This window comes from Phyllobates terribilis, unplaced genomic scaffold (assembly GCF_046119375.1).
Source record: "Phyllobates terribilis strain yellow unplaced genomic scaffold, ASM4611937v1 Scaffold_2__4_contigs__length_985480577, whole genome shotgun sequence".
In the NCBI taxonomy this organism is placed as follows: Eukaryota; Metazoa; Chordata; class Amphibia; order Anura; family Dendrobatidae; genus Phyllobates; species Phyllobates terribilis.
The window spans coordinates 700,446,238-700,465,620 of NW_027362762.1; the positions used below are offsets into that span (position 1 = coordinate 700,446,238).

The 19,383-nt window shown below is 43.3% G+C and overlaps 1 protein-coding gene across 2 annotated transcripts in view; it reads right to left on the reverse strand.

The window, feature by feature from the left end:
- The window catches only part of LOC141225898 (serine/threonine-protein kinase 38), a 78,577-nt gene that overhangs the window by 39,819 nt on the left and 19,375 nt on the right, over positions 1–19,383 (reverse strand). For both annotated transcript variants that reach the window (XM_073667110.1, XM_073667111.1), the window contains 4 exons: positions 16,126–16,262; positions 14,480–14,531; positions 8,982–9,104; positions 8,759–8,842 (listed from right to left, as the gene is read on the reverse strand). In XM_073667110.1, the coding sequence (XP_073523211.1) occupies positions 8,759–8,842; positions 8,982–9,104; positions 14,480–14,531; positions 16,126–16,256 (390 nt within the window). In that variant the 5' untranslated portion in view covers positions 16,257–16,262. The remainder of the gene's footprint in view (positions 1–8,758; positions 8,843–8,981; positions 9,105–14,479; positions 14,532–16,125; positions 16,263–19,383) is intronic.

Here is a 19,383-nt window from a genome sequence, read left to right on the forward strand (position 1 = left end):
ATGCGTGGCACCCCTCACCCTCAATCCTGGTATGCATGGTCCCCTCACCCCCCAATCCTGGTATGCGTGGCACCCCTCACCCCCCAATCCTGGTATGCGTGGCACCCCTCACCCCCCAATCCTGGTATGCGTGGCACCCCTCACCCCCCAATCCTGGTATGCGTGGCACCCCTCACCCCCCAATCCTGGTATGCGTGGCCCCCTCATCCCTTTCACACTGTACACACATACAAAAAAAATAAACAGTTATACTCACCTTTCTTCTCTGTACTCCAGCGCTGCTGCGTCCTCTTCTGCCGGAGGCCGGGGGAGGAGTGCGGCGCTGGAGCACTGCGCTGTCCGGCGCCATTTTGCTGAAGACACACTGTAAATGTGTCTTCAGTAAAACGGCACCGGATAGCGCAATGCGCTCGCACCGGTCTGACGCCTTCACTCTGCCCCTGGTCTCCAGCGAAGAGAGGCGCCGCGGCAACACTCCTCCCGGTTAGGTAAGTATGTAAGAATGGCACCGGAGATCGCGGTATGCGTTCAGTGTCTACGCATACTGCGATCTCCGGCACCATATACTCCTCTTACCTGTAACGGCTGGATGCGTGCTTCTCTCTGGAGCCAGACTACGCGTCACGCATGCGCAGTCCATAAAAGCTTCAGACAGAGACACGCATCCCGCCTTATATTATAGATACATTTCTATTCTTTCCCCATCCGTCAGTGAGGAGGAGTTGGGATAATCTTTATCATCAGGGCTGCTGTTCTGGTGCTTTGTGCATTACTTCTATTCCCTGTAACAGTGTCTTGTAGAGGAGACTGTGCTGATGCTGTGTGTGACACTGTAAGTAGTAGTGGGAATGGTGTAGGTGGAGTATCAGGGGGTGTGCTCACTGCTGGCTTGCAGACCAGCAGAAGGTATGATGGGAAATGTAATCAGAAGGGAGCAGATAATTCTGAGTAAGTAGTAGTAGCTGCAGAGCTACTGCCAGGGTCAGGAAGTGAAGCAGAAAGGTAGAAAAGGTATATGGGGATATTTGGGGGCATTATCCTTAAAGAGTAACTGTCGTTTTAATTTTAATTTCATAAATCTATAGTGCAAATGAAAATTAAAAAACTGTGTAATACATCTTATCAGAAATTTGCTCCTTTCTCCGCCAGGACTGTTCATTCATTTTCAAAATTCTCAATTCTTGGGTAAAATCTGTATTCAGTAAAGACAGATTGTTCCATTATTGATATAGGAGACGACAGTTACTACTACGAAGATTCTAGAGAGATGGGAGGGGGAGGAGCTCTGCCTTTAACTCCTCCTTCTTCCACATAGAATCTTATCAGTTGCAACTGCCATCTCCTATCTCAGTAATGAGAAAATCGGTCTTCACGGAATAGAGATTTTACCCAAGAATTGAGAATTTTGAAAGTGAATGATCAGCCCTGGAGGTGGAAGAAGCAGAATACTTCAATGAGCTACATTACAAACTTTGTTATTTTCATGTGTACTATTGATTTTCTGAAATAAAAATGGTTACTCTTTAAGCATTTATGGCAAAAACAGTGACAGTCAGGGTAGTGATTAACTTCTAACATAAGTTCTTACAAATATGTCTAACAAAAACTTGACTTCTAAAAGTAGAACACATTCATTTTGAAAAATACGGTTATCAAAAGGATAAGAATCTGGTAGGTTGTAGAACGAATATGTATTTTGATGCTTTTTTACCAGTGTTTCATATACACGTTGAATCTAAACTGCACTTCAAGTTGAAGGTTTCTACGAGTGGAGTAGTTACCAAAAATGTATTTTGGACCCTCAAAGTAAACTGCTGGACTAGACCATTTGAAATCTGCTACAAAGCCATTGCCAATACTATGGCGGTCCTCTGCACCTCCACACTCCTCCCAAGAGCTGCTAACCGCAAAAACAGCTCATCCGGGAAATCAGGAAATATCTCTGAAGAATATCCAGACAAGCGAAGATCTCTCCATCAGGCAAGGTCATTGTCCACAACATCGCAAATAGAATTTATGGGTCATGCAAGTCACTGAAATCCAAAAAGGCACATCAAAGCGTTCTCAATAGTCTACATGAGCGGCTCCAACATGGGCTTGTCTATGATCACCATTTCTGATGTGTTATTAAGGCATGTGATAGATATGTTGCTCATTTGTTTGCGGAATTCTTCAGTCCATTTAACATGGGACGATGATCAAATAAATAATTTGCACACAAAAACAAGCAATGTATAACCATGCCCAGCGATCATCCGAAAAAAGACTGTCAGTTGAGCTTCTTTTATGGAGGATTAAAATTAACATTGGCCAGAAGCATATCCTCTTGTGGACAACAAGGACATATTCCCCTTCTGGTCTTTACAGGGCTTGTTTCATAAAGTGAAACTGGCTCAGTTGCCCTTAGCAACCAATCAGATTCCACTTTTCATTCCTCGCAGACTCTTTGGAAAATGAAAGGTGGAATCTGATTGGTTGCTAAGGGCGACTGAGCCAGTTTCACAGATCTAGTTTTCACAGATAGATCTCCCCCAAATCGGTTTTCTTTTCAGATAATTCCGATAACACATAATTTAAATACAGATCAAAGAAAATGGATTTTAACAGAGTATTGGAAATCTCAAAATGCTGAAACCGTTAGAGCAAATTGGGTTGAAACATTTGGTACTCAAGCCCCAAAGAGACAAACCATTTACCGCATTCGCGACAAATTCAATGCCACTGGCTCAATCCTTAATGCTCCAAAAACTGGTCGACCCAAAACAGTCTGTACAGAAGATAATAAACAACTTGTTGCTGAAACATTTGTTCAGAGTCCAAAAAAAGTCCACCAGGAGAGAAGCTTTCGAATTGGGAATTTCACGAGCTTCTATCATGCGAATCCTGAAATCTATTGGGTGGAAAGCTTATCGTCCACGTCTAATTCATGGTTTATTGGAGGATGATCCAGACAGGCGGCTGCAATTTAGTGTTTGATAAATCTCCCCCTTCATAACCGTATTACAGTTTCTGTCCACCTACTTTTGGACCACCCTGTGATAGATAGATAGATAATATTATGTATCTATCTATTCACAGCTGCTGGATACCGCACAGAGGCAGAACAGGAGATGTTTAGCAGTATCCTGCAATGACGCTACAAGTAGAATAGAGCTGTAGGGTACAACTCTACTCGAAGAGTTTATAACCAGTGGCCGGAACAAATAACATCTGATACCAATTGTTGGACCAACACTGATCTCATATTGATGATACATCCTATTGGCCCAACAATATAGTGTGATTGGACAATCCCTTCAACAAACGCATACTGACTAAGCAGCCTGGGAAAGCTTTGGATGTTCACACTGAATAGGTCTATAGGGCTTCATCGGTTACTGCCCTTCTAGCCTCCGTCTGGCCAGTATAGGTTCATACACCACGGTATGACATCCGTTCCACACATGCGCCATGAGATTTTCAAGATACATCAGTTAAACATATACCATCTTATATGATACCGCAAATTATGACATTATAGTCGATAGGTGTCAAATACCAGTGACAGATATCCGACAGTGGCATCTATCACACGTAAGCTATAGGGGCTGCATCCTACTTACAGATAAGCGATGAAAAGTTCAAATTCCCTTATACAGTATAGTCTACGGGTGATGGCTGCAACTGTCAGGTATGTGTCACAGTCACGGCATATTAGGTGCTTTTCCTAGTATATGAATAGCAATAACAGACCAAGCTTCTATTTCCATCCTAGTCACATATGCAGTCATACTAGATGGTGTGCGTGCTATTTTTTCGGCAATAAGTGACACCTCAGCAGAACCACAGAGACCATTAATAGACAGGAGGATCCACCAGAGTTCGGTGGCTTCAGTTTGAAACAGAAGCTAAAAATCAAATGTCAGCATAGCGTAGAAAATGCTTTATGTTTCCGACATTAATCACTTTTTCCTTGAAACAAAATTTGAGTGTATCTGCACACCGGTTCAGGGTATTTTTGTTTTAACAAAGATTTTTTGTGCTTTGAATAAAGGATTCTCATATAGGTGAAATGAATGGTCTCATGTAATAGTTTTTGATATTGCCTATAAGACATATAAAGTGCTCTTCATGGCAGCTACATAACGGACTCCATGAAATCCATTAACACAATTCTTCCGGTTCTGTCCCCAACTACAGAATGATTTCCATCGAGGCAGGCAGTGTGATGGCTCAGTGATCAGCATAGTGGCGGCTCAGTGATCAGCACTGTGGCCTTGCAGCACTCTGGTCCTGGGATCGAAACTGATGACGGAACATTTGCAAGGAGTTTGTGCGCCCGCTGTATTTGTGTGGTTTTCCTGTTTTCTTAGGTTTCCTCTCACACTACAAAGCCTTACAGTTTGGCTACTTGGCTTTTTAGGAAATTGGTCTCCTCTATGTACAGTTGTGCTCAAAGGTTTACATACCCCGGCAGTATTTTTGCTTTCTTGGCCTTGTTTCAGAGAATATGAATGATAAAAAAACATTTTCTCCACTCATGGTTATTGGTTGGGTGAAGCCATTTATTGTCAAACTACTGTGTTTTCTCTTTTTAAATCTTAATGACAACCAAAAACATCCAAATGACCCTGATCAAAAGTTCACATACCCCAGTTCTTACCGTGTATTGCCCCCTCCAACATCAATGACAGCTTGAAGTCTTTTGTGGTAGTAGTGGATGAGGCTCTTTATTTTCTCAGATGGTAAAGCTGTCCATTCTGCTTGGCAAAAAGCCTCCAGTTCCTTTAAATTCCTGGGCTGTCTAGAATGAACTGCGCACTAGAGATCTCCCCAGAGTGGCTCAATATGATATTGAGGTCAGGAGACTGAGATGGCCACTCCAGAACCTTCACTTTGTTCTGCTGTAGCCAATGACAGGTCGACTTGGCCTTGTGTTTTGGAACGTTGTCATGTTGGAAAATCCAAGTACGTCCCATGCGCAGCTTCCGGGCTGATGAGTGCAAATTTGCCTCCAGTATTTGCTGATAACGTGCTGCATTCATCTTTCCTTCAACTTTTACCAAGTTTCCTGTGCCTTTGTAGCTCACAAATCCCCAAAACATCAGCAATCCACCTCCGTGCTTTACTGTAGGAATGGTGTTCCTTTCATCATAGACCTTGTCGACCTGTCTCTAATTGTAAGGTTTATGGTTGTGGCCAAAAAGTTCCATTTTGGTCTCATCACTCCAAAATTACCTTGTTCCAGAAGTTTTGAGGCTTGTCTCTGTGCTGTTTGGCGTATTGTAGGCGAGATACTTTGTGGCATTTGCGCAGTAATGGCTTTTTTCTGGCGACTCGACTAAGCAGCCCATTTTTCTTCAAGTGCCTCCTTATTTCGCATCTTGAAACAGCCACACCGCTAGTTTTCAGAGAGTCCTGAATTTCAGCTGATGTTATTTGTGGGTTTTTCTTTGCATCCCAAACAGTTTTCCTGGCAGTTGTGGCCGAAATTTTTGTTGGTCTAACTGACCGTGGTTTGGTTTTTACAGAGCCCCTGATTTTCCATTTGATAATCACAGTTTGAACACTGCTGACTGGCATTATCAATTCCTTGGATATTTTTTTTGTATCCCTTGCCTGTGTTATACACTTCAAATAACTTTTCCCGTAGATCCCTTGACAATTCTTTTGCTTTCCCCATGACTCAAAATCCAGAAACGTCAGTGGCTGGATGAAGGATTCAAGAGTCTGTCTGGATCCCAGAAACACACTCAGGGTCATTTGGATGTTTTTGTTGTCATTAAGATTTAAAAAGAGAAAACACAGTAGTTTGACAATAAATGGATTCACCCAACCAATAACCATGAGTGGAGAAAAAGTTTTTTTGTTATCATTCATATTCTCTGATACAAGGCCAAGAAAGGAAAAATTCTGCTCAGGTATGTAAAGGTATGTAAACTTTTGAGCACAACTGTATGTTTAAGATGGGTAAGCTAGATTGTAATGCTAGCGAAAAGACTTGTGTGAATGGTGACAAGCTTTATTAAGTTCTGGGAATATGCTGGTGGTATATAAGTAAGATAAAAAGAGATCTGCCAAAATCTTGCCTACAAAAGGGGCAGATAAATCATTAACCCCTTCCTGACTTTGGCGATTTCCCATTTTTTTGAGCTTTCATTTTTTCCTCCACTTATTCCAAGACCCAAACTTTTTTATTTTTCCGCCACCAGTCATTTGAGGGCTTGTTTTGTGGGACGAGTTGTACTTTTGAATGACCAAAAAAAAAAATCCAAGAGTGGCAAAATAGTGGGTAAAAAATAAATGAAATCGCAAGTCCACAATTGTTTTTGTTTTTATTTACAGCGTTCATTTTGTGGTAAAAATTACCTGGTAATAGGATTCTCCAGGTCAGCACTTTTACGGGGTTACCAAACATGTATAGTTTTTGTTTTACTTAGGGCTCTTTCACACATCAGTGTGTCCGGTACAAGTAGTGACAGTTTCCACACGTACTGGAGACACTGACACACACAGACACATTCAAATCTATGGGTCTGCGCACATCTCAGTGTGTCTCCACGGTCTGTGTGCTCCACACTCTGACATGCCCGTTTTTTTCCGGATGCACGGTTCACAAAATGTCTCAAGCTGAACACACACGGATAACTGTTCCCAGCGCCGGGTGCTGCACGCTGCCCTCACCATTGTCTCTTGCTCGCGCTGTGATCAGCACGAGCAAGAGACAATGCTGGGAGTAGTAGTCCACTCCCGTAGTGTCACTGTGTAAAAATAAGAATAAAATAATAAAATCCTTATACTCACCTGTCCGGAGATGTCTCCCACTGTAATCTGCTGACTCCGAGATGCCGGGGAGGCGCGGCTTGTTGCTGTTCGTGGTGACGTAGCGGCTAACCAGAAAATTAGAAGCTCTTGTTTGGTGATGACAAGGTGTCAATCAGACCCTTTCATCACCAAACCTAATTAATGTAAAGAGTTAAATAAACACAGACACAAAGCAAACACTTTATTTGAAATACAACAGACACATTCTTTAATCATTTAAATTAACCAATATACTCACCCCAGTTCTGAAGGTAATCCAAAAACACTTAAAAAAAAACGCATCAAAAAACACATCAAAACTGCACGTTTTTTCCGCAGCTTTTTTCCTGCCAAGGACTTGCAGAAACACGGCAGAAATTTCTGCTTCAAATCCTGAACGTGCGCACATTGCCTTAAGGTGATAAAAGAAAATTTTTGTGTGTTGTTGCGGAAGTCAAAAAGAATGCAATTCTGGCATTTTGATATTTTTTTTCACTACTGAGTGGATTAATTTATTTCATATTTTGATAGAGTAGACTTTTCCAAAAGCAGTGATACCAAATATGTCTATTTTTTTAATTTCTTAATATTTAATGGGGGAAAAGTGGGTGATTTTTTTTAATACACTTTTCACTGTATTTGCTAGTCCCTTAAGGGGAAATGAACCTGCGATCATTCAATCGCTTGTGCTATATACAGCAATGCCACAGTATTGTTGTATATAGCAAAAATCATGGCTTTCACAGGAGTGCTGTCATGACAGGCACCGGGGTTTCAGCAGACCCTTGGCCATCATGACAACCCATCAGTGCACCACGATCAAGTCACAGGTTTGCCAATGGGTGCATAGAATGATGTGACCCCCTGCCAGTTTCCTTTATATGCTGCTGTCATATGACTGTAAAGGGTATCTGTCCCTAGGTTTTTGCCACCTAACCTGAGAGCAGCATATCATAGAGACAAGAGAGCCTGATTCCAGCAATGTGTCACTTACTGGGCTCCTTTCTGTTTTAATCAGCAGGAGATTATCATTAGAGGACTAGTAAACTTGATGCCATATAGTCCTCCATATTCATGAGCTCTGTATAACGACACCACCACTATTGACTGGCAGTTTTCTGTCTATGCACAGCGTACACAGACATCTGCCAATCACTGGTGTGGGTGGGGTTATACAGAGATCAGAACTGGTAGATCTGCAGAAGATCAAGCAGTAATTTCATCAAAACTGTGGCAATAAGCCCAGCATGTGAAACATTGCTGGGATCATGGTCTCTGTTTCTACATTATGCTGATCTTAGATAGGGAAGCAAAAACCTGGTGACAAATTCCCTTTAAAAAAAAGTAAAATAATATATAATATTAATATATACACATACACACACACACACACACACACACACACACACACACACACACAGCAATGCATAGGGCAGAAGAATCGCCCTAAATCTAAGTGCTGCGACCAAAGTTTTTTCCTAAGCGAAGTTGCATTTTACATAATGAAAAGATAAACGGTTGTGAATTGTGGAACAGACGGTTATGTCATGGTATATTACACTGCTACGCCCTTTTCACCACTTCCTCTTAGCTTCCAGCACATCTGTCACTTTCAGTGAGGACAAGAATTTCTTCTTTAACTTGGGGGACTCGGGCATCTTTATGAAAGGGTTTACCACTTTGTGGAAAACCCCTTTAAAAAGAACAGACCCACAAAAGACAATGCCTGTCCATGTGTCCAAGAGGAGATGTAAACATTATAGAGGAGGTCCGTGGTGGGGTCATCCACTAGGTCACATTTGAAAATCAATATCTGCATTTGCTAATAAGTACAGTCAATGGTGCTGTGGCCTAAGGCACCCCTATGGGTTCAGCAGTCAGATGGACTGACATTCATGAGTGGAGATGAGCGGATCAGATGAGATTCCAATTCAACAAATTCAAGACATTACATACACACGAAGCATCGGCTTACCTGTTCCTTCTCCAGCATATCAGATTTCCTCAAAATCTTCATTGCATAGACATGACCAGTGTCTTTCTTCTGAACCAGTCTGACCTACAAAAAAATATATATAAAAAAAAAAAAAGGCACTTGAATAGATTTTGGATTCCCCTTTATTTTCTCTCTTCTCATAGATTTATGGGTTTGATCACTTGATTATGGGTGCATATATTAATAATGCATTTGGTCTTACCTCCCCAAAAGCTCCTCTTCCTATCACTTTCAAGGACTCAAAATCCTCTAATCCCAAACGTGTTCTTTTCAGTCGTAGAAACTCTGTTTCTTTCCGTGCATGTGCTGACCGTCTCATCTTTTTCTAGATTTACATGCAATGAAAATATACATATATATGTTAGCTCGCGCTCGCGTTTGAAGGTCCTAATGAATAATTTCCTAGATCTACTGACTGCATGCAAAACAGTTTATCCTAGCTGCTGCTGCTTGTAGCCCAGAAGAAGTAAGAGATTATAATATATATATATATATATTAGATGGTGGCCCGATTCTAACGCATCGGGTATTATAGAATATGTATGCGTCTGGCGTCCGCGACCAATCAGCACAGCAGTGTTTAAATGTGGCGGCAAGATCGGTGATTGGTTGCGGCCGCTATTTAAATGTGGCGCCCAAATCGGTGATTGGTCGCGGGCAGCGGCCGCGACCAATCAGCAGAGCGGTGCTTAACTTTAGCGCCAAGATCACTGATTGGTCGCGTGCGGAGAGCGCGACCAACCAGCGAATCGTATTGGTGAGGACCGGGGAGCGGAATCGTATTAGTGAGGACCGGGGAGCGCCGCTGCGGCTACTTCCGCTGCGAGTAGCCGGGAGATGAGCGACTGCTTGCAGCAGAAGTATCCCGACCCGCAGCGCCGCTCCCCGGTCCTCCCTTGACACCCTAGCCGCTGATCTCCCGACAGTAGCCGCATGGTGTTACAAAGGTCCGGACATTTGTGTTGAAAATCGCTGATGGGCAGCGACCAGCGACCAATCACCAATTTTGGCGTCACATTTAAATAGCGTCCGCGACCAATCAGTACAGCGGTGTTTAAATTTGGCGCCCAAATCGGTGATTGGTCGCGGTCTTGGCCCGCGACCAATCACTGATCTTACCGCAAAAGTTAAACACTACTGTGCTGATGAGTCGCGGATGCTGCCCGCGACCAATCACCGATTTGGGCGCCAAATTTAAATATCGGCCGCGACCAATCACCGATCTTGGCTCCACATTTAAACACTGCTGTGCTGATTGGTCGCGGACGCTATTTAAATGTGGCGCCCAAATCGGTGATTGGTCGCGGGCAGCATCCGCGACCAATCAGCACAGTAGTGTTTAACTTTTGCGGTAAGATCAGTGATTGGTCGGTCCGAAGACCGCGACCAATCATCGAATCGTCTTGGTGAGGACCGGGGAGCGGCGCTGCCTGTGCGGGTACTTCCGCTGCGAGAACCCGGGACATGAGCGGGCGCTCGCAGCAGAAGTATCCCGACCCGCAGCGCCACTCCCTGGTCCTCCCTTCCGCATGAAGGTCAGCGACGCCGGCGGTCCTTCCGCTGCTACCGGCCGGGAGATGAGCGCCTCGCGCCGCTCATCTCCCGGCTGCATCTCTGTCCCGCAGATGGGTCCGACGGTCGAGGTCCTTCTGCTGTTGCCGGCCGGGAGAGGAGCGCCTCGCGGCGCTCATCTCCCGGCTGCATCGCCGCTGAGCTCCGCCCCGCAGATGAGCCGCTAACGGCCGCCATCTTTTTTCAGAAATCCTGCGGCGCTGATTGGCCGCTGCCGGACCAATGAGTGACGCGGGATTTCCAGGACAGACAGACGGGATAAGACAATTATATAGTAGATATAACCTTAGCGTTTACCAATTTCTACAGTTTCTAGGAAAAAGCCCCCACTTGTTTCTACAAATTGCTTTGACACGCCCCCAGAGCACTTCCAGTCTGATTTGCATATGGTTTCTATGCCAGATTTCTCACACTTAAGGCTCCTTCAGAAATCTATGATCATCGTTCTCATCTCGGATGGCAATGCATGATAGCCTCATAGAAATATATGAAACTGTCACGCTTGGGGTCGGGTGACACGCGGCCAGTCCGTGCATTGTGATCCAAGATTGAACCGATGACGTCTGAAGGAGTCCTAACTTGCACATTAGATTTCTCTCATTTTTATTGGGGGGCAAGTCCCTGCACAGCCATGCTTCTCTTCCATACAGGTTCCGTTTTAGGTCGGCACCGCAGGTCAATATTCATTTTGATTTTTTATGCAGCGTGTTGATTTGGTAATATCTCATCCATTTTGCTACTGTATTACACTGCTGATTTTTCACCTGGAAAATCTGCACCATGTCTGCCATGTGTGAACATATCCGGGATGCAGTGGAGTTATTGCCACTGACTATATAGCTCATGCACAAAGCGAAGACATGGCGCTGTGCATCTGTCCGTACTTGGATATCTGATACTGAATAAACTATTAACAAACATGTAAGAAGCTTTGTGCCAATGAACACATTCTGACTTTTCAAGGTAATTTCTGGGGAGAAGATTGTCCCATTTCTTCTCTAATAATTAGAATTCCTAGGATTGCTCTCCAGGCATGTTAATTGTGAACACAATGTTCTTCTAAATCTGTGTCTGGATGGAAGTATTACAACCAGCAGCGAGCTGTAAAAAGCAGTGTAAAAAGGGATGCTAAATTGGATATTTAAAATAGGATTTTATGGAGAAATAAAATTCCTAGTTACAGTATATTCAACCATTTACAGCAGGCGTCTCAAACACACGGCCCATGGGCCCCATGTAACCCCTGAATCTGTCATCCACGGCCAGAGCTCTTGAAACATCCTCGGGACAGCTGATAGGCTGAAAGAGGAACGCGCTGGCGCCCCTTAACGACATTTCTTGTTTGTTTTTTTATCCTTCCTGCCATCCACCGTACATGTATGGCGCAACAGGAGAGGATTTTCATGTACGGCATCATGATGGTGTCCGCTCGCAAGCAGTTCTGGCACCATGATCATAGCTGATCCCCGGCTGCAACGATCACGATCGATATTACCGCCGATCGTGGCCACTAAACCCCTTGGATACCGCTGTACACTGGGAAAGCGGTATCTACATTATGTGCTTCCCATTTACCTGGCCGAGTTTAAGACCCCTGATTTACAGGGACGACACAGATCTGATAACATTACAACCTTACATGGAATTTTAGAACAGATTGTTTCTACCTTTTGTCTTCCATGTCAATGGCAAATGTACTGACCCTATGCAAATGGGTATAACAGTTTTATCATTATTAATGGAAACATCTAGCAGGCAAATTGTAATCAGTCTGAATCATTTTAATTCTACGCTGTAGCCATGTAATGTACTGGGCAATCTGAAGAGTTGTCAATGTTTAATTTACAGTAAGAATAATAATGGGGGTTCTTTGTTTGTCATAAAGTGATAAAATAGCATAGCCTAGAGTTACTTTATCATCAGTGGGGGGTCCAACCCCTAGGATTACCGCCGATCTTGAAAATGAGGAGGTTACAGATTGAAAATTAGCATTTGTGAGTGGCTGCAAATAAAATGCTCCTGGGAGTAGAGGAAGTAACAGCAGCTTTGCATAGCAGACTGTGGATTTCCTCATACTCTTTGGAAAGGTGCGGCAGCAACAAGTAAATCTGCTTTGTGTATATAGAGATATCTGGTCTGCAGCTGTTGGGAAAGTAGGCGCCATAACAGCTGGGGAGGCACCGAATACACAGCGCCCAGATCGCTATCCATTATATAGGTGCCCATGTGGTCACCTCTTACCAATGACAATGCATGCGCTCCTGCTAAGGAGGTGAGAAGATAAGCAGCTGCTCAGCTAATCACCCCATCAGCTGACTGTGCATATTATATACCTTTAACCCCTGCATGACCTTGCAATTTTCCATTTTTTTCCTCCCCTTGTTCCCAGAACCATAACTTTTTATTTTTTGGTCAATATAGCCGTATAAGGGCTTGTGTTTTTCCCATATTAAAAAGTAAAAATAACATTTGTGCGTCTTCAATAGTTCCCTTAGGAGACTTGAAGCGGCAATTATTTGATCACCTGTGTTACACATAGCAGTGCAGCCATGTATAGCAAAAATCACCATCTCCTATGAACGCCAACCAGAAGCTGGCGTTCACAGGAGATTCACAATAAAAGGCACAGGGATCCTCTGCCATCCCCCGGCTGTCATGAAAACCCATACATATGTCAAAGGTCGTGAAGGGGTTATAGGAACTCTGACAGCCCAGAATGACTGTTCAAACCAAGTACAGGCGTTCAGGGCACCCTTGGTGTGGCCAAGCATTTAAGTGCTCCTTCCCACCTACGTGTTTTCCACCTATCTCAGCCCTTCTCTTTCTTAATGAGGCCAGGGCGGGCTGTCAAATAAGAGGGTGAGGGTGAGGGAGAAGATAAGTCCACCTTCCCATATACTTGTTTTGCCCCTAAATGTTTGGCTCCCCCAAGGGTGCACCGAGCGCCAGTACTTTGTCAGCCCAGAACATCAAACTGACTCCTTTAAGGTTTATTTACACGGCACAATCATCGTGAACGAGTGTCCTACAAAAGTTTCCTATACAGGCTGCCGATCACAGGAAAATGCTTGTTTGTTGAGAGAAATGACTTTTTGCACAAAATATCATTGTTCGCGGCACGTCATCCTAAGTAAACAGTTATCTTTGCAGCCGAGATCAATGGCATTCTATTCACACTAAACAATCTGTTACAGGTTGTCTGTCTGTAAACAGGCTATTAAACAACCTCTGACCTGCAAGCATTTTGCCAATAAGCAGTCATTACACGTGTATCTTGCAGTGTTAAAGAAGATTCGGTAAAGCCCCCCTACACACAATAGGTAAGTGTTGATCGAACAATAGTTCTGCCGGCAGCTATAGCCCGACTCCTCCATACACAAGAGCCCTCGCTCTATGTTATGATTGATGCATAGTTGCATCAGGTGCCCATAAGTGTAGAGTGTTGGGTGGCATTTTCACAACTTTTCAGGTGTTTTCTTTCAGAATGGGTATGGGGTAGATGATTTTTGCTCTATATAGTTCAGATTTTCTGTATATTAACTGTGTAGAAAAAAAATTGTCCTCACCGCGAAAAGATTAAAAGCTACGTCTAAATTCACAAATATTTTTTTGTTGTGGTTTCACTGCATATACAATAAAACGATGCCAAGTCTGCAAATGGTCTTGACTAAAATGTACTACCCTTTATGTGTGTAGAGCTGCCATGTAGATCGGTGCATCTCCATGGTAACAGACAACAAACAGACCCTGTGTAGTCTGATGCTGTAGCCATACCCACTTCAATCTCCACCATACTTCCAGCTAATCTACCCAATGTATGCTAGAGAGACGTGGACGACAGAGCAGGGATTGCCTATAAATGAGGTCTGAATACTGGATTTATAGGTCTGCTTAAAAAAAAACAAGAAACAAGAATGACAAAAGCTTTGATATCAACACAGAGACAGGCAGCATAATGTATAAGGCTGAATGCAGCAACAATGGTGAGAAGATCCCTTTAACATGCAAGTCACTGTTTCTTAGATACAGATTTTATCACCCCTAACTAATGAGATAAGGTCACTACATTCACAGTCAGTCATCTATAATTCACTCAGTTCAGTACTGTAGCTACAATGCTCCCTTTACCTCTTCATCTCGGAGGCCTTCTTCTTCCATGACTTTCTCCAGCCTCTTCTGTCTAAAACCAGAAGCAAAAGTGGTGTAAAACTGCCGCACAGATTTCACATGATGATTAACCACACATAGAAATCTACATAGTAGGGGCTTGATAATGATAGACATGTTATGAATGGCAAAGATTCCTTTGCAAACAGTAAATCCACTGTGGATTTTCAGGGGTTGCTATTCTGCACATGAACGAGGAGCAAACCTTCCATTACAAAATCTTTAGATTTTTCAGGAGTGTGTGAACGGGGCATATAAAATAGTACAAACATGCGCTGTCAGTGGTATTGTTATCCAGATTTAGGCACGTAGTTTGAAGTGATAGAAGCAGGGTGAGTGATACCAGCGTCGTCCCCTGAGGGCAGTGATAGAAGCTGTGCTGCTGTCACTCACCCTACTTCTATCACCGCCCCCTGATGACGATTCATTTCAGGGAAAGAGATGGCATTGCAAAAGCAGTGACTCTGGCAGTGGCCACTGAAGATGCACTCACGTCTCCATCATCTTCACCTTATTTTTTAATAATGCAAAAGTGGATAGGGCCTAAAGATAGATAGTTAGAGGACAATATAAGTATTGGACCAGCCCTTTAATGTTCTTACTGGTGAAATGTTTGTTTTTTCACCTTCTCACATATATGGCCATGACAGCTATACCTTTATTTTTAAGTAAGCACCAGCACATGAGATGATTTTTATTAGTTAAATGCTGGGGGGAAAAAACAATTGCGTATTTTTACTTATGCCGTTTACTGATCACCATGAATGAAATGTTCACTGTATTGTACAGGTTGATTACATGCATACCAAATATGTACATGGTTTTGTTTTACAGTTTTTTGATGTTTATTTACAATGTGTATTAAAAAGGAAACCTGCAACATTGAACTATAGGTAGTACTATATAGTGCAGGAAAAACTGCACATACTGAGAAAGTTTTGTGGGAAATTATATAGTATTTTAGTTATATCATTCTATGGTCAGGAGTCCAGTGGGCAGTCCTAGGAAGTAATTGACACTCATGCAGTAAAGGATAGCAATCACTGAGTAGGACTGCCCACTGGACTCCTAACCATAGAAAGAAAAGATTTAGAGAAAAAGCTCAACGTACAATTAATCTTTTCCAATATCCTATACATCGATCTGCTCAGCACCTCCTTCATCATCACATGCTGCCTGCAGACCAAACACCATAGCTCCAATTCTTCAACAAATTTCTGGGGTGAAACACTTGGAAAAGTTGCAAAATCTTTGAACAGCTTGATTGTTACGCAAAAATTTTGCAACATTTAGCATTTTCACACCAGTCCTGGCCAGATGTGTCAATGTGGATGGAACAGGGCATGGCGATGTCCACCCGCAAAATTCTTCCAAAGTTACGCTATATTGGTGGCATAATTACACCAGAAATGTATTCCAGTACGTGCCTCTTAATGAATTAGGCGCATCTTATGCCACTGCACCCCTTCATTAGGATTGATGTGGACAACACCAGCCTTAATGAGTAGGGCCCAATGTTCACGTGACACTTTCCCCTTTAATGGAATCTTGTATTCTGCATGGATTATATGTGGATTCAGCTCAATGTTTATAGGATCCCCCAATACCTTAGCTCTCGTTCTTCATGTTGGGTAATGAGGTTACTGTAGAAGTTTTCCAGCGTCATCTTGGTCATGGTAACACGTTCCTTTGTGTGGTTGCTCATTGGAAAACATGGAGTTTGCTCAGTCATAGCCATGTCTACCTGTAGAGGAGAAACATGTTCAAAAATTACATTTTTCTTTAGGTTAGAATTAAAAGTCACCCGCCGAGAAGAAAGAAATTAACTGAACGCGATGTTGCCACATTCTCAGAGTTGCTCAACATTTCTCATGTACTGGAATGTGGTCTCGTTTTGTTAACAGTAATTACGAGAGTAGAGAACAAGTATCTTCTGCCGAAGGACATGTATGTGACCAGCGTCAGATGTATCCACTGAATGTGAGGAAAGGTTGTACATATCGCTACATAAATATGCACAATAGAGCAAAGTCAGCCATGTCTGCTTTACTTATAGCCACAAAATGCACAGACAACACTAAATCATTCCTTCTACATAACATATATACACTGCTCAAAAAAATAAAGGGAACACTGAAATAACACATCCTAGATCTGAATGAATTAAATATTCTCATTGAATACTTTGTTCTGTACAAAGTTGAATGTGCTGGCAACAAAATCACACAAAAATCATCAATGGAAATCAAATTTATTAACCAATGGAGGCCTGGATTTGGAGTCACCCCCAAAATTAAAGTGGAAAAACACACTACAAGTACAAAGAAATAGTCGGCACTCCGTAGTCCTCGTTAGTAGTAGTGGTGCACGTGGAGAGATTACAAATAAAATGAAGAAATCCCGGCACTCACGTGTATTCGATCAGTTCAGTTCTTGTTGTAGTTTTCCTACATGTGGAATAAATCAACTGATCGAAAAACACAGTACAGGCTGATCCAACTTTGATATAATGTCCTTAAAACAAGCCAAAATGAGGCTCAGTATTGTGTGTGGCCTCCACGTGCCAGTATGACCTCCCTACAACGCCTGGGCATGCTCCTGATGAGGTTGCGGATGGTCTCCTGTGGGACCTCCTCCCAGACAGTCTGTGGTGCAACGTGACATTGGTGGATGGAGCGAGACATGATGTCCCAGATGTGCTCAATCGGATTCAGGTCTGGGGAACGGGCGGGTCAGTCCATAGCTTCAATGCCCTCATCTTGCAGGAACTGCTGACACACTCCAGCCACATGAGGTCTGGCATTGTCCTGCATTAGGAGGAACCCAGGGCCAACCGCACCAGCATATGGTCTCACAAGGGGTCTGAGGATCTCATCTCGGCACCTAATGGCAGTCAGGCTACCTCTGGCGAGCACATGGAGGGCTGTGCGGCCCTCCAAAGAAATGCCACCCCACACCATTACTGACCCAATTCCAAACCGCTCATGCTGAAGGATGTTGCAGGCAGCAGATCGCTCTCCACGGCGTCTCCAGACTCTGTCACATGTGCTCAGTGTGACCCTGCTTTCATCTGTGAAGAGCACATGGATGTGCCATCCTGGATGAGCTGCACTACCTGAGCAACTTCTGTGGGTTGTAGAGTCCGTCTCATGCTACCACGAGTATGAAAGCACAACCAACATTCAAAAGTGACCAAAACATCAGCCAGAAAGCATTGGTACTGAGATGTGGTCTGTGGTCCCCACCTGCAGAACCGCTCCTTTATTGAGTGTGTCTTGATAATTGCCAATAATTTCCATCTATTGTCTATTCCATTTGCACAACAGCATGTGAAATTGATTGTCAATCAGTGTTGCTTCCTAAGTGGACAATTTGATTTCACAGAAGTTTGATCTACTTGGAGTTATATTCTGTTGTTTAAGTGTTCCCTTTATTTTTTTTTGAACAGTGTAGTATATATACAGATAAATAACACTATATACCATCTAAATAAGCAGCATGCAGAATAATGTTCATACTGGATGTTTCTATAAATGGTATTTTTCCGTGTTTAGAAGGCATTTATGTTCTTGATTTTTTTCTGCCTGTAGCCTTGAGCTAGAAAGCAGGCACTAAATACACTCTCCAGTTCCAGCGATGAGTCTCTGTCACTCCCGGTGTTGTGTTTACAGGCTGTAGTAGTGACATCAAGACTAAGCACATGTGACCGCTGCAGCCAATCACAGGGTTCGGCAGCTCATGATATCTTTATTAGGCCGCAGCAGACATATGAGCTGTAGTCATGATAGGCTTCCTGCAGCCTGTGAACAATCACTGGAAGCAGCAGTGGGGTGGTGGTGCTGGAGCATGGGAAGGTGAGTAATGCAGGTGCTCTTATTTTTCGTTCTTATTTCATCCAAAAAAAAAAAACAACATATTAAATATCCATCAGACATCGAATCAGTCATATTTGCATTAAAAAGGAAATCTCACTGGAGAAAACAAAGTTTAAAAAGCCAGTGAGACCAGGGGAACAGGGGAGAGATCTGACTAGTCCTTTGCGGCCCCTAGTTGATTTCTCCCCACTCCAATTGACTGACCGGTCTCTTCCTATGTACACATATTGGAGAGACCTGCCAATGGACGCGAGCGGAGAGGAGTTGGCTGGGGGCCATAATGGACTGGTCAAGTCTCTCCCTATAGTCCACCGTCAACTTTTCAAACTAGGTTTTCTCTGAAAAGCTGCAGCAATCACACAGCTAGGCTCGGATTCATGTTCCCTGTGGTTCGAGCTGACTGACTCTAATGACAGGTTCCCTTTAACTTTTGATGGCATTTATGATGGAGTCTGAACCTTGCCTGATCTGTCCTCATCAACATGAAAGCAAATAGGCTAATTAGGTGGACAGGACAAAGGAAGAAGATGCTTATGTGGTACAGCCTCAGACTAATCTGTATTCTGGAGCATGGATGTAAGGGTGCATTTAGGGCAGTAGATCCTACAAATGCTCATTCCTGATTATCAGCCCCTATAAGTGTTGCTGTAATCACTCCACAAACAATCAAATTGCTTGGTTGTCACATGACTGGATTGTTAATGCTGGCAAAAATAATAATCATACATGTCAGGAAAACCGGGCTGGGAACCGCAGCGTAAGATAACACAGCACTGGCACAGTGCTGTTATATGACTGTGTGCATGACGCTTTTCCAGGAGATGAAGGAGAACGCTCAGGCACTGCTAATATACAACATTCACCCATAATTCATTCCTCCGGTCATTAAGTGCATGCTTCTAGACGGGTGCACCTGAGGAAGCCTCCCTTCACTGAAGCCCAGCATCTCCAAGAACCGGCACCCAAGAGCCCATAACACATTCCATACAG